This window comes from Phascolarctos cinereus, unplaced genomic scaffold (assembly GCF_003287225.1).
Source record: "Phascolarctos cinereus isolate Bilbo 61053 unplaced genomic scaffold, phaCin_HiC Scaffold_7;HRSCAF=346, whole genome shotgun sequence".
NCBI classification, from domain to species: Eukaryota; Metazoa; Chordata; class Mammalia; order Diprotodontia; family Phascolarctidae; genus Phascolarctos; species Phascolarctos cinereus.
In genome coordinates, this window is record NW_027556180.1 from 53,828,447 (window position 1) to 53,844,746 (window position 16,300).

The window sequence follows — 16,300 nt, forward strand, 5'->3', positions numbered from 1 at the left end:
AATCTGTAGATAAGCTACATGTTTAAGGTTGTTGTTTTTTTTCCACTGCAGACTGATACCACGAAACCAATAATTTTGGTTTCCACAAATCTGAGGGCATCCATCTCGGTTGAAAGGTCATCTCAGTTACTAAAAGGCCTAACCCTAGATGCCTCAAAGCACTAATGAACACCCTTGAAAGTATTTAACTTACAAGAGTTAACTGGCATGGTAAAAGAATCCATTTAAATATGATTCTTCAAGTCAAAAAAAGTTTTGAGGAAGGATAATAAAGAGGTGCACATGGGCATGGGAGCTATTCTACTGATTCAGTTCTGATTTTAAAAATCTAAATTAAAAAATATTTAAGAGTACTAACTACTATACTTGGTCTTGATGATCGTTTTGGTCGATGATTAAGTAGTATATCAACAGCTCCCACTACTTCAGAGTCGATAGCCACCAAAAGTGCATCTGTGGACTTTAAAAAAAAAAGGTTAAAATGAAATTAGAAAATATAAAAAAGGTAAACTATTCCTTAGTTTCAGAACTACAACTAGTTTAACTCCACTAATTTTTAAAGACTATTACATACAGCAATAAGGAATATAAAAAATTTAAGCCCTTATCAATTTTACATTTGCTTGCCTTAGCTTCTTTCTATGGACCACAACTTGTTACTACGTCTGTCTGCTTCAGTTCATGAGCTGATTAAGTAATTGATACTTGACTAATGGAGGGTATTCATTGTGAAATTGTGCTGACCCACAAAGTACTGAAAGTTGAAATTTTTTCAAGATCTTTACTTTTGACCTGGGGACCAAAAGAATCTTAAAAGTCCAATTCTATTATAAAATAAATTGCCAGGAACTATTACTGAACATTAAATACTCTCTACTTAGTTTAATAAAAACAATCATTGATGCAGCCACGAGATGGAAAAAAAGGAAAATATATTCTCACCAAGGCAAAAACTCTCTATTCTTATTGATAAAATGTATATGCCTAAGCAAAGGGCTACTAGTCTTGCAACACAAAGCATAAATTACAAAGATTAGACTACTGGGACCATTAAAGATGGAAAGAGAAATAGGAGAACTTGAAAATTGTTGTTTTCCAGCTTACTCCCTAAAATGCCATTTAGTCTCACCTAGAACAAAAAGTGAGTAAGAAGCTAGTAAAGTCTAGGGCCTTCCAATCACCAGATGTCCATAGCCTATGGGCCACGCCAATACAATGGTAGGTAAATGAAAAGAACAGAAGTGATAGGTTCAAGAGGAAAAACTTAAGCACAATAGTAGATTAACCTAACAAAATATCCTACTAATATATAATATCTTTATATTTATTTTGAAAACGTAATTTTTAAAAAGTTGTTCACCAGAATGGACAATTTAAACCCAATTACAGTTCCTTCTCTTGAAACTAAGAAGGGAATACATCTTTTATATACTTATAATCACTCCACAAGCTTAGGAAACACCCACTAAATAAAATGAAGCTTTCCTCCATTTTGCGTTATGATTCAAAAGCAAATAACACCTGGGCTAATTGAGGCCTGGACTAACTGATCATTTCTTACCCTACAGAAAGAGTCAAAGCTGATCCCCAGAGTAAAATGAACTTGCTTAGATCCTTCCTATATCCTACACCACTATAAAAATCCCTGCTTGATACATCTGGCCTACTGCTGACAATTCTCAACGTTTCCCTCTCCCTCCCCTTGTCCAAAAACAAAACAAGACAAAAAACTTTATAAAGCAGAGATGCCATATTCAAGAAAGGAGCAAGAAGGCACTTTGTTGCTTTTATTTCTGAGCCTATGTTGCACAAGGCAAACTATTTTCACACTATCATTCTGATGCTTTGCAAACACTGCTTCCTTTTCAACTTCAGCAATTACTACTTTAACAACTACCCAATGTATTTGTATCCAAATACAAGTAAGGAAAATGAACAACTAAAATGACATCCTACTTAAATGGCAATCATACAACCATATATCTATTAACCTCAACCATTTGGAAGACAGTCATAAATAGAGGGGGGAAAAATCAGTTTGTTGTTTTTTTTAACAAAAAAGAAAATGGCAGTAAAAAAATAAAATCTATGCATTTTATTCTCCAAAAAATGTGGATTCATATTCATTATTGATTGGAAATTGCGTGGAAAATTAAGTTCTGATTAAAATCAAGTCCTGACTGCTGCAGACAGATGGATAATGGACCAGAAGCAAACATGGGAAGGAAGGCTGCTAGATGTTGACACACTGAGAAATGATACTTAAGAGTAAGAAAGGATACATCAGAATGACAGCAGACTGAGGCCACTAAATGAAGGGAATAACATCTCAGTAACCCCAAATGGATATCATTATATTAAAACACAATAGAGTAAGCCACACAATAGAAATTACTGCATTTAATACAGCACAATAAATTATTGTATTTCATAGTTCATAATTATGAACCTGATTCATCAAGGTTGTTTCAAATTAGCTTTAAAATAAGCTAAGTTCTATAAAAATGGAAATACAGGCCTAATCAACAAGATATATTTTGTTTAAGAGAGACAAGCACGTAATACATTTAAGAATAATTTCCATAAGATAGCTAAATGTAAAAAGTTTAGATACCTAAGGGAGTAAGCTTAATTTCTATAGAAAACACTCTAGTATCAAATGTCAGATAAATGAAGCATTACTTTCTTAATCACTTAGTAACAAGAGATATCTTCCTTCATATAGTTATATCCCAAAAGGCTATATAAAGATTTAAATATGTAGATATATGACATTTTCCCACTAACTTTGTCTCCCACATTTCCCCATGTAGCAATCTTCTCATATCTGCTTTTATATGTACATTCTATTGAAACAACCAAAGCCATTCTCTCCAACTCAAACTATCTCTATGCTCATTTTTGCATTCTTTCCCCCACAAATATTCTTACTTCAAAGTTCACCTCACTCTTCACCTCTGCTACTAATCCCATTTCTCTCTTCCTTCTCCCTAAAAGTTGCTCTTTTTTTTCCAGAATTGTCTTAATTCTCAAGTTTCTTCTTCATTGGTTCATTTCTTCTACCCACCAACATGCCCAGGTTTCCTCTGTCTTGAAAAAAGACTTTCCTTAAGCCTCCTACTTTCTCTATCTTACTTCCTAATTATTTCTCTTTTTTACTGTCAAATTTCTCAAAGGAGTGATCTACACCTGCTACCTCCTTGTCCTCACTGTCTATACATTCCTTAATAATAATTGGCATTTCTATAGCACTTTAAAGACTACAAAGTACTTTACATACTCCTTAATATAATATTAATTTCCCTCTTTTATACAGTAACTATACTCTTGAAGATCACCAATGACCTTACTATCAAATCCAGTAGCCATTTCTCAGTTCTCATTCTCCTTGTCTTCTCTACAACACTTGACAGTGTGAACCGTTTTTTATTTCATAAAACTCTCTCCTTGGCATGGATGCTTGAGTCTCTCCCTACCTCTTGGTAATGTCTTTTCTGCATTTTTTTTTGCTATTTTGTCTTCTTTGTTTGGCCTCCCAAACATGGATGTTCTCTCCCAAATGGAGTCCTTAGCCCTGAGCTCCCTACAATCTCTCCAATGAAGATCTCATTCACTTATTCCAGTTCCAAACATCACTTCTATGCATATGACCCTCACATTTCTTATCTCTGTCTCTGACCTTTTCCCCAGATCTAGCTCTGCAATCTCTGAATGCCTTGGATATCTCTACTTTGATATCTCTCTGTTGTCTGAAACTCAAAATACCTAAAACCAAAGTAACATTCCCCTTTAAAACTGGCCCCCTTCTCCTGACTTTTGATTTATATTAACAGTCTCATCACTGTCAAAGTCACCCAAGTTCAAAAGCTCCAAGCCATCTTTGACTTCTCCTATTCCCTCGTTATCTCTTCCCTTCCTCCCCCTGCCCCATATATTCACCAAATCCTAGTGATTCTTGCTTCATAAAATCTATCACATCTTTTCTTTCCTTTAAATTCATAATACCAACATTATAGTTCAAGCGCTTATTACCTCATACTTCAATTAGTAATCCATCCTACACAAATCCATCAGATTAATCTTCCTGACATATCATTATTTATCACATTCTCCTGCTCATAAAGCATCAATAGCTCTCAGTACCTGAAGGATAAAATTTCAAACTCCTTGGGTTGGTATTTAAGATCTTCTAGAATTTGGCCCCAAATCATCTTTAAAGTATTATTTCCCACTACTCTCTAGTTCTAAACAAGTGGGTCTGCATACTGTCTTAAAAGCATAATTCTCTTCACACATTTGTTCACCTCACACCTGTCAACTTATCTTCAAGGTGCAATTTGATTTCCATTTCCTTCATGAATCCCTTCTTAACTATCCCAAACCATAATAGTTTCTTCATTATTTGAATTCCTATTCATTTAACATTCACCAAATGTGCTCTTATATCTATATGCCTTCCATCCCAAATCATGTCCCTTATTGTAAGTTCCTTTAAGGCAGGAACTATGTCTTTTATTTCTTTTTAACATCCACTTATAATAGTGCCTTGAATATCTATCAACTGATTGGATGAGTATGTAAGTTTAGTATAAACACACACATATACAAATACATGTGTAATATATACACAGATAAATGCAGTAAAACATCATTTTTTCTTTCCAGGAAATGTCCCACATAACTAGACTTTCCATAAAACTGAATCTTATCCTTCAAAATTTTCTTTTATCTTAAATCATTTTTCATGTAAACCTTTTCTAAAATCTATTCTATATTTGTCATCTTAAATTTGTTATTGTTGCTCAGTGTGACTCTGAGGTGACATATAATTTGCCCACAATCATGCAGCTAATGTGTCAAAGGCAAGACTTGAACCCAAGTCCTCCTGAGTCTGAAGTTAGTCTTTCATGCACTATGCCAAGCTGCCTCTCATGTATGTATGTATGTATGTATGTATGTATGTATGTATGTATGTGCATATGCATGCACACATACCATGTTACATCGTGTGTATACATATGCAGACATACTTATGTGGGTGTATAGTAGCTAACTTACTCACATTTATATATGCTATATAGACAGATACACATAGGTTATATATGTATAATTCCTAGTCTTCAACTATTTTCTAATAAAATATTTTGTACCATTATACATAAAGCTAAGAGATGTAATTACAATAAAATACTAAGATTGTTTTCATAAATGATAGGTGTAAAACAATTACTTTATCATCATGCACACACTTGCAGACAAATAATTCATCTGTAGCGCTAAGTCTCATTTAAACCTAACTGAAACAGAGAAAACCAATAGATATTAATGTTATTCTGGACCACTAACTAAGTTCTTCCAGGACTTGGTAAATATACATTGTCATGTCTGTCCTCCTACCTGAGCTGATCTGAAGACAAACGGAAAAGATCAAATTTTCTAGGAAAAGATCATTCACCTTGATCTGTGACCAAACAGATAAGATTTCAGGCAAAAAAAAAAAGAAAAAAGAAAAGAAAAGAAAGTTTTATAAAAGTTAACATGAGAAAAATGGTCAAAATGAAAACAGTTTCATAAGACAGCGATAACATTTGCTATTACAACACTAAAATTGTTTTGGGATACAGAAAACTTTGTTCTCCTAATTCTTGAGAAATGTTTATACCATTCTTGGGAAGAAATATACTATACTACTAAGTACCCTGGTAAAAACACAAAAATAAGTTGCAGTCCTTTAGCATATCAATCACCACATCATATGTAATACAACTGAGAGAAATTAAAATGAAACTGGGAGAAGAGAAATCAAGCATAATATATACAGTTCTTATAAGGAAAGGCATTTTGTTTTAAGACTTATAAAAATGAATCAGAAACCAAAAGAAAGGAAAACTAGAAAACCTAGAATATCTGAGTTATCTCAGTTATTAAATAAAGTCATTTAGCCTTGTACCTGACAACCGTAGTCCAAAAGAAGCTGTAGAATATCCAAGTTTTCGTTTTCAATTGTTATGGTAACGGCATTCCTCCCAAGTACATCTACGCAATTTATGTTCATGTCACCTGCACTGTTTTCCTCCAAGAGCTTTTTAACCATATAATAGTCACCTAAACAACCAATATACAAGCAAGCTTTAATATCCATGGTACATTAAATAGTGAATGGCTATGAAAATAAATATAGTTAATTATTTTACTGATTTAATACACTAAAAAGGTAAATTCATTTTATTTTCATTATAGAAAACCTATTAGAAATGCACAAAGAAAAATCTGAGTATTTTCTTGCTCAGAATAAATTACCATCTTATTAAAAAAAAACCCTATTGATGCAAACTATATGAAGCATAAAAACCAAGAAACTGAAAAGGCCAATTTCGTAAGTACAATATATTCATGTACAGGTGGGAATTTAAAATTACTTTGGAAAATTGGACTGCATTATTAATGTTATTAATACAGTATGACCATAAGCACATATATACAAATATGAAAAGTAAGATGGGGGTCCATAAGAAGAGAAGTGAAGAAAGCAAGAAAATTAATATAAAATATTAAGAGGAAAATGTAGTTTTGAAAAACAAGGGGAAAGGGTTAAAAAGCCCAAGGTAAAGAGGTCATCTTTCAAAACTGTTATCATATGTAGAAAAAAGCTCAGAAAGCGTTCAATGGCATAAATCTAGTTAGTGGCTGTGCTAGAACCCAGTTTTTAAACTAACCAAATGCTACTAATGACTAAAGGAAATATATAGTGGCTAGGATATGGGATGATGAGTGTTAATATCTCAGAAGGTCACCTAAGCCAGCAAAGAGACAAATCTGACATAATCTGTCCAGAAAAATACAAACTCAGGATTCAAAAAAACCCTTTTAACTCTTGTTATTATATACTTAACATTAACAAAAACTATCAAATGAACATGTTAAACCAAGGGATGACAGTTTAACCAATCCACTATTAACCTTTAATGAGGCAGAATTAGATAAATTTAAAAATAAGCATTGAAAATAATTTTGCTGTGTATCTTCTTCCCAAGTTTGTCTTGGAATTCCATCATCTTTGGTCTTTTTATACTTATCTCTTTTACCATATATACATATATACACATATATATATATATATATATATCTAGATATATATATATCTAGATATATATATATATATATATCTAGATATATATATATATATATATATATATCTAGATATATATATATATATATATATATATAAGAGAGAGAGAGAGAGAAGAGAGAGAGAGAGAGAGAGAGAGAGAACAGTGTGTATATAATTCTGGTGTTGCTAATTTCACTCTAAAATACCTCAAAGTTTTTTTCATATTTCCTTGACATGTTTCATATTTATCTATAGCACAAAAATATTCCATTATATTAACATGACATAATTTATTCAACCAGTGGTGTGCTGGTAAATGTTTAACAACTAGGTCTCCAAAAAGGCACAAAACATTTTAAAGTTTAATCTGCATCGTTAACATTTTCTTTATCACTGTATTAAGCTTAGGCAATCAACAAACCAGTAAATCAAGCCTTGTTTTATAGCTTGCTGATTTCCAAAGTATAAATGCTCACACTTGAAAATTTAAAAACTGGCTCTTGAAAACTCATAAGAGCCAGCTCCATTAGCTATTCTCTATTTTGAATAGCTTCCAGTTTTTTTTATTATAAATAAAACAGGTATAAATATGCTTTTAGAGATAACATATGGAGATCAAATTTTTTCCTAATATTCTTGGGATAGAATCCTAGCAATACAGTTGATGGGCAGAAAGGCAAATCAGTTTTTTTGTTTATAACTACCTATTGCCATCTCTTAACATCCACCAAAAATACACGATAATGCCCATTTCTCACAACTCCACTAACACTGGATTTTATATTTTAAAATATATTTTTGTCATTCTATAGAATAAAGTAGTATCTTAAGATTATCAATTTGCATTTCTATGATTAGTGAATTTTGGGCATCCTTTCAATTTTTATTTCTTCTTTTATAAACTGCCAAGTCCTTTGAACACTGTTCCGTTGGGAAATATATTTTTATATGTAGTTTCATAGAGGTCAGCTCCTTTTAGATTTTGGGTGATGTGTGACATGTTTACTGCAAATATTTTTCTTCAATCTTTCTTTTCTTTTAAAGAAATTTCTTTTTTTTAAAAAAAAAGCATAACTGTCTTTATATCACTTACTGCTAGGGGGAAAATTCTTCTCTTCCTCCAGGTCAAATTCTTCCCAGTGACAAATAAAATTAATTATACAAAAACATCCAATAAAATGTAAATGTATAGCATATTTTGTCCAAGTAATGACCAAACTATCACTGCCTTAAAAATGGAGGTATGATTCATTATCTACATTATCTCTTCTCTCTCTATTCATTGGTTTTTTCAATTACACAGAGTTAACTACCTTTTAGTGACATTTTCATTTCCATTGTTGTAGCTATTGTGTATATTTACTTTATTTCGCTTTTCATCAAGTCATATAAATCTTCATGTTACTCTGAATTCCTCATTTTCATCATTTCATGGCCTACAATAATATTCTATTACATGTGGTTATGGAATAAACACCAACCTTCCACGGCAAATCAGATTGTACAGAGTTTTAAATTACATAACAAGCCTGTTAAGAGATAGTTTCTGCAAAACTGGTAGGCAAAAACATTAAACATATATTCCTTTGCTTCAAGTCTAATGGTGGGCAATTTTTTTAAATGGAAGCACTTAAGACAATTTGGCTTCTGTAATTCATTTACCATAGCTTTTTCAGTCATTCCCATTCCATTAAGAAATTGCTTTTCCTTTAGCAAAATCCTTTAATCTTTATATAATCAAACCCATTTATTATTATCTGCTGATTTCTTCTCTTTGAAGACTAAAAATATTCTATAATTAAGACAAATATATTACTTCTTTTTCTTCAGTATTTTATGAATTTTTTCATATTTAAATTGCTGATTTGGTTACAATTTTATTGTAGATGATGCAAAGTATGCCTCCAAATACCTTTTTCCCAAAGAGCTATCCAATTTTCCCATTTTTAATTGAACAATAATTCTAATCCCCAATGGAAAATTTTTTCCTTGGTGCTGTTTCTTTACCATTTCTCCTTGTTCTTAACAAATAACTTTCTCTCCTGTGTATAATACTTTCATGTGCTAGATACCTGGAGCCCTCAACCAAAATCTGCCATACCCAACAGTGTTCTATGCTGTATGCCTCTTTCTCCATGTCCCACTCTCCATCTCTAATCAACATGTTCTCCTATAACTAGGAAAGCTTGGAAAAATCAAGTTATACTTAGGTGCCAATAATAGCAGCTTAGTGTGTTAGCATCCAAGGAGTTATCTGAATTTTAACAAGGAACCAAGTTTTATTTCAATCCAAATTAATTAAACTCCAATGGAAATTCTTAAAGCATCAATGATAGGCTGAAATGAAAAGATTAGAGTCCTCAAACCCTGTAAATCACATTACAAAGGTGGCTTGCTTACTCTACTTATATCTAATATTGTTGCTGAGCCCAGTAATTTAATATATTCATTCCCCAGCAAACAGTTAAGAAAATTACAAAATAAAACAAATTTCTGACCTCCCTAAAACTCAGAGCTTACTTTCCAGGTATTTTCTCTTTAGAGAGAAAAAAAGTGTCTGGTCTTTTTTTTCCCCCCTCACATTTACTTACTAGCCAGCTTAATGCCTTTTAAACATAAATTAGGAGGCTTAGAAAGCCTTAAAGACAGAATCTGGTTTCCCAAGAGTACAGTGAGGTCTTTACTAATTATACTTGGCTGAAATGCCTCCTAAATAAAAATACTAACTTTACACAAGCTTATAACAGATTTGTAAGGCATTTATAAAGGCATTTGTAAGGCATTTAATAATTCATCAAACATTTATTAAGCACCTATAATGTGTAATCTCCACTACTCCAAAGTTTTTCCTGGTCTGGAAGTGACCCTAGGTTCTCTAGGTTATGAAGGTAGATCGAAAGGTCTAATGAGCCCTGCTATGCTAAAAAGGTTTCAAAAGTATAGGACTAGAAATTAATTTTGTGTCTGTTACCTGGAAAATAGACTTCTAAATTCTGAAAAGCTCATCTTCAGAAAGTTAATCATCAGATTTGGGAACAGAAAACTTGGGCCCGAATTCCAACTCAGCTATTTACTACTACCTGCATAATCTTGGCCACATCAACCTCTTCCTTAAAATCAAGGAATTTAAAGACTATCTTATCTCTAAAGTCCCTTCTAGCTCTAAAAACCTAGTACCCTAAATATTTGTGCATACCACAGTACTAGGCACCAAGCAAACTATTTCAATGAATAAATAATCTCATACTTTGGTTACTTAATTCCTACATACCTTCTCATCCTGCATGACCCTGATATTTATATAAATCCCCCAAAAGGGGCTATCCAATGTATGGAAGGCTTCTGGTTTTTGTTTGTTTTTAAATATTTAATGCATAGCAATGCAACATTTGGGCTGTCTCATTTATTAATGCTAACTTTTACTACATGACCAGCCCCTCCCTTTCCTGCCACACAAAGAATTTCAAAGCTATAAACTACCTCAGAGGTCATTTAGTCCAAAACGTAGGTAACACTTCATACAAGGATTCATTATACAACCTTCCCAAGGATTTTTGTAGCAGCAAGCCAACTGAGATTGTTAAAAGCACAATTTCCAAATTCGATCCATCCTGGTCTCCCCCTCCTATTCAGATATGGAGCCAGCCTGCCACCAATTAGATATCCTTTTATTTGATACTGACATGGCAAACCTGGGTTTTTATACTTCACCTAATGTTGGTACTCGGCAGATAATTCATCAAAGTAATTTCAATGAATAAAGATGGAAATATGTTCATAACATATAATCTTGCATACAGGATTTTTACCTTTTGTGAAAAAGACAGTTTGAGGCAAAGTCTTTATGGTTGCATTTTATTCTACCAAGTCAAATCCTTTTTTTTAAAAAAACTCAAACAACAGACTCAGCATGATCTTCTATTCACCACACTGCATCAGTTATATGATTGTGGAGATGACACATTTTAGGAAACTATATGCAAAAGCCAGTCTGTTCCTTTTTCATGTTTTCATCAAGAATACCCTTGATATGTACATACGGCATTTTATAAGTTTATAGAAATAGAAAGCAGTGACATGGGCTGTTAGTCGCTGTCATTTTGTTCATAGGATCATACATTTAAAAATGAAAGGGACCTTAGAGGAGGCCGGGTGAAGTTAAAATGATTTGCCAGAAATGATAGAATATCTGTGGGATGATTCAAAGCAGGTCCTTCTTGACTCTTAAGTTCAGTACTCTTATCCACTATATTGTTTCCTTGCCTCTCAACCCTATCTGTCCTTATTGATAAAGTACCATCTGTAATTTTTTCCATTATTTTATGTAATCTTTTAGTATCTATTTAGAAAAATCTATTATGTGCTCCATTTTGGTGGTTTTCATTATTTCCTTCCAATTTATTTTTAATATCTTTTAATTTTTGCTTTTGTTTCTCCAATGATTCCTTTTTCTAAAGTTTTTTTTTATTTGCTCTTATAACTTTCTTAACAATGTTATTTCTTCCTTAATGCCTTTTTGTTAGGCATCCCTTTCTAGGGTAACTCTTAAGATAGCCAGCAGTTGCTTTTTCCATCTGTTTTGCTGTTATATTAGCTGCTTCTCTACTGCATAATATTAAATTGTATTGGTTCTTTATTTTACTCATTTTCTATTTTACTTTTTTTTAAGGGTGGTGATTTTATGTAGAGGTTTAAGAGTTATTTTTAGTGTTTTCCATTGTTGTTTACTTAGGGGTGGTAACCTGGCACCTTGATCAAAAGCTGCTATCTTCAAAAATCTTCCCCTAATAGCGTCACCATTTAAAACAAATTTCTTACGGACTCGGGTCTGATCTTCCCAAATTCATCCTCTTAAATGCCACAGCCACTTTTTCATACTGGGTTCTGAGTCAGCAGAGTCCAAATGTGATGATTTTATTGTTGTTGCCAGTGGGAACAGATTATGATTTTAAATGTTGGTTAGATTCATTCCATGCCCTATTTCTTACACCCCTTTCTAGTTTCATCTACAAACCTGCCTGAGTTTCATGCCAAGCTCTCTGCAAGTCTGTTTCTCCTCATCACCTGCTTTTTAACATTTTGGTGATACTGTTTACAATCTTCCATACTGAACTTAATATTCTAAAGCAATGCTGCCTTGGTCTGTCTTGTCTGTCTCCATCTAATGAGATGAAGTATTTCACGGCTAAGACAATTTCTGCGCTCTCAATTTCATCATTATGGTGATTATTTTCCATCAGTTAAATTTCTCTGATAAAGAATTTGAATCAGTACCTTTAATTTTGTCTGTTTCTTATTTTTCAGCTGCCAGTTTTAAAAGGTTGAATTAGATCTATTGTAATAACAGCACATAGTACATGCTTCTCAAGTTTGTGCTTTTCTCCCAATGTAGCACTGATTTTAACTTTTTCTCTAACCAGTTGATGATCAGTATATATACTGACAGCTGATTCCAAAATAACTTGTGTTGGTAACTGTGCTGACAGTTAAAAGGCAGGATAGGGATAAGGACTTGTCCTTTCATTGATATAAAAATTTATATCTTTTCTGAAATCTAAGAGTCTTAGAGAATTGCCTAGAGCACTGAGAGGTTGGGAGGGAGCCCAAGGTTCCTGGCATGAAGGCCTGCTCTCTCTCTCTTCAACACTACTAAAAGACAGTCAAGTAAAAAGTTTTTACACAAAAACCAATTCTGCTAAAATTAGATCAGAAGCAGGATACTAAGTTAAAAAAAATCTTTACAGTAAGTTTCTCTGATATAGGTCTCATTTCTAAATTTCAAAGGAAACTGAGTAAAATGTATGTGTCATCCTCTAATTGATAAATGTCCAAAGGATATAAATAGGCAATTTTCAGAGGAAGAAATCCAAGCTCTTAATATAGACATATGAAAAAATGCTCAAATCACAAATAATTAGAGAACTGCAAACTAAAATAACTCTAAGGTACCACCTCACACCCATCAGATTCGCTAAGCTGACAAAAAAAAAGGAAAATGATAAATGCTAGAGGGGCTATGGGAAAACAAATACTTTAATGCACTATGGGTAGAGATGTAAACTGTTCCAGTTATTTTGGAAAGAAATTTGGAATTATGCCCCAAAAAACTTAAACTGTGCATATTCTTTGAACCAGCAATACCTCTACGAGGTCTATATCTCAAAAAGAATTTAAAAAGAAGAAAAGGATGCTAATGTATAAAAATATTTATGGTAGCAAAGAACTGGAAACTGAGGGGCTGCTCATCAAATGGAGAATGGCTGAACAAATTATGTTATATGAATGTGATGGAATATTAGTGGAGGCATAAAAAATGATGAAAGACAGTTTCAAAAAAACCTAAGAAGGCTTATACAAACTGATGCAAAGTGAAATGAGCAATACCAGAACAATTTATAGGATAACAACAACATTGTAAAGATAACCAACTCCAAGACTTAGTAACTCTGATCAACACAATAATCAACCACAATTCCAAAAGATGTATAATGAAACATGCTATCTACCTCCAGATAGAGAGCCAGGGGACTCACAGTACACACTGAAGCATGTTTTCTTTTCTCATTTTTTTAAAAGACATAGCTAATGTAAGAATTTGTTTTGTATGACTATATACATTTGTAATGGATTTTGTTTTTCTTGCCTTCTCAATGGATGGTGGAGGGAAAGAGAATTCAGAATTGAAAATTAAATTGAAATGAATTTTTTAAAAAGATAGTCAAGTAGATTTCATGAAAGTATTCGTTCATACTTTAGACTTGTAGGTAATCAAGCCTTTGGCCTCTTTCGTTTCTCGAATATGAATCATATTTTTGAAGTTTATTTCTGATGTGTTCCCCTTTGTTTGCCTTCACAGTGAACTCACAAAGTTGACACTTAGTTTGGATCTTGTCAAATTCTGCGTGAAAGCCAAGTGAGGTACTTGTCAGGCAAATAAGAGTCCAAATCTTGCCTCAGACCCTTATTTGCTCCATGACTCTGGGCAAGTCACTTAACCTCTCTCTGTCTTAGTTTCTCAATTTATAAAATGGAGATAACAATAGTACCTATATCACAGAGTTGTTGTGAAGATTAAATGAGATAACATATTTAAAATGTTTTGCAAACCTTAAATATGTATGTATACGTATGTACGTGTGTGTGTGTGTGTGTGTGTGTGTGTGTGTGTGTGTGTGTGTGTGTGTGTGTATGGTGTTACCAGTATGATTTTTACTTCTTCATCTGTAATAATCATTGAATTTGAAAGCTGGAAGGGACCTTAGGAACCATCTAATCTAATCCACATACAACAGTCCCTACTATAACATACTTGACGTGTTCATTGACCCTCTGCTTGAACATCTCCAAGGAGGGAGAAACTCACTCTCACATACACATCATTTGAGGTAGGCCATTTCACTCTGGGGCAGCTCTAATTGTTGGTGAAGTTTTTCTTAATGTCATCTAAATTGGCTTCTTTGAAATACCCAACTATTGTTCCGAGCCCAGTTCTCTGGGGCCAAACAGAATAAATCCAATCTCTCTTCCATCAGAAAGTCCTTCAAATACTTAAACACAGCTATCATAAATAACTCCCTTCCCTCCCCAATCTTCTCTTGTATGAGCTAAGTCTCCTCAGTTCAATCAATCATTATGTAATATGGATGGAAGGTCCTTCACCGTCATGGCTGCCTTCCTCTGGACATTCTCCAGCTAAGCACAGTACTATGGATGAGATTTAACAAGAGCAGAATACAATGGGACCATCACATCTCCCTCTTCCTGGAAGTTCTGTTCCTCTTAAAGTTCCAGATGACTTTGTGTGTTGCTACTTCACACTACTGACTCATATTGAGCTTGCAGGCCACTAAAACCCCCAGCCCTTTCATGAGAACAACTGTTAGTGATGTTCCATCATCTTGAACTTGAGTTAATTATTTTGCACCCAAAAGTAATTTATTAAATTTCATCTTACATTCAGGCCAATGCTCTAGCCCATCAAGATTCTTACTCTGTTATCCACTGTGTTAACTATACTTCTCTTGCTTTTTGTCATCAGCAAATTCCATGAGCTTGTCATCTGTGCTCTTATCCAAGTCAAACAAAGATCCCTAGAGTACTATACTGGAGACCTCTGGCCACAATGACACTGAATCTTTAATAAATTGCTCTTTGAAGAATGGGGGGAGTTGGGAAGATGGATATAGGGACAATCTACACAGTGTAAGAACAGAAGAAATCGATACAAATCTATTTTTTAAAAAGTCAATTACTCTGATCCAACCACCTAATCAGTTTTCAATCTGTCTCTTCACCTTATCTATAAGAATAGCATGAGATGCTACCAAAAGCTTGGTTAAAATATAGGTAAGTATATTCAACAGCATTTTCCTCATCTACTAGCTTAATAATCTTGTCAAAAAGAGAAAAGTTTGTCTAACATGACCTATTCTTGATGAAGCCAAGTTATTTCTTTGTAATCACTGCTTCCCTATCTAGATGTTCAACAACCATGTCTTTAGTGATTCATTGTGGAATTTTCCCAGGAATCAGTCAAGTTTACTGGTCTATATTTTTATAAACTAATCTTTTTTGAAAAGTGGGATATTTTCCAATTCTCCAAATTTGTGGCAACTCTCCCATTTTCTACAATCATTCAACTATCACTGACAGTAGGTCAGCAATGATATAGTTCCTTTAGGACCAATGGATGTAGTGTTTAGGCCAAATAAGTTTAATGCATGGGCAGCTAAGCACCCTCTTAATATCTCTTTACTTGTCTTGAGTATCAATTCCCAGGTAGTCATTTCTGTTCTGTCATTTCCGGGGTAAAATTCCTAGTGTTCAGTGTTTCTAGTACAAAGTAACAATTTCAGTTTATGCATCAATATGTCTTTATGGTCTGCTTATGATCATTTTGAGTACTGCAAGGTAAGATGAACAAATGTTTCATAAAATGTTGATTTTTTGCACTTGAAATGCCATGAAACCATTCTCTTTATGGGCCCCTGGGAGTACCTAGGAGCTATCTTTCCATTTATTTCTAATTTCTTTTTGCTTTTTGATTTCACTAAAAACAAGACTGTTGATATAGATGTGGCTCAGTTTCTCAAGCAGAGTTCATGGTTCAGTGGCTCCCTGCTCACTAAACAAAGATGATATGCCAGGATTACCAATGATTAAATTAATGTTTGCAGACATTTTGCATCA

At 33.4% G+C, this 16,300-nt stretch overlaps 1 protein-coding gene across 3 annotated transcripts in view; it reads right to left on the minus strand.

The window, feature by feature from the left end:
* TRPC1 (transient receptor potential cation channel subfamily C member 1) overlaps window positions 1–16,300 on the minus strand; it is a 75,962-nt gene that overhangs the window by 52,734 nt on the left and 6,928 nt on the right. For 2 of the 3 annotated variants that reach the window (XM_020970982.2, XM_078147229.1), the window contains exon 2: window positions 5,951–6,105. In XM_020970982.2, coding sequence (XP_020826641.1) covers window positions 5,951–6,105 — 155 coding nt within the window. Of the gene's footprint in view, window positions 1–358; window positions 461–5,950; window positions 6,106–16,300 lie in introns of all 3 variants that reach the window. The other variant, XM_020970980.2, reaches the window with a different exon arrangement.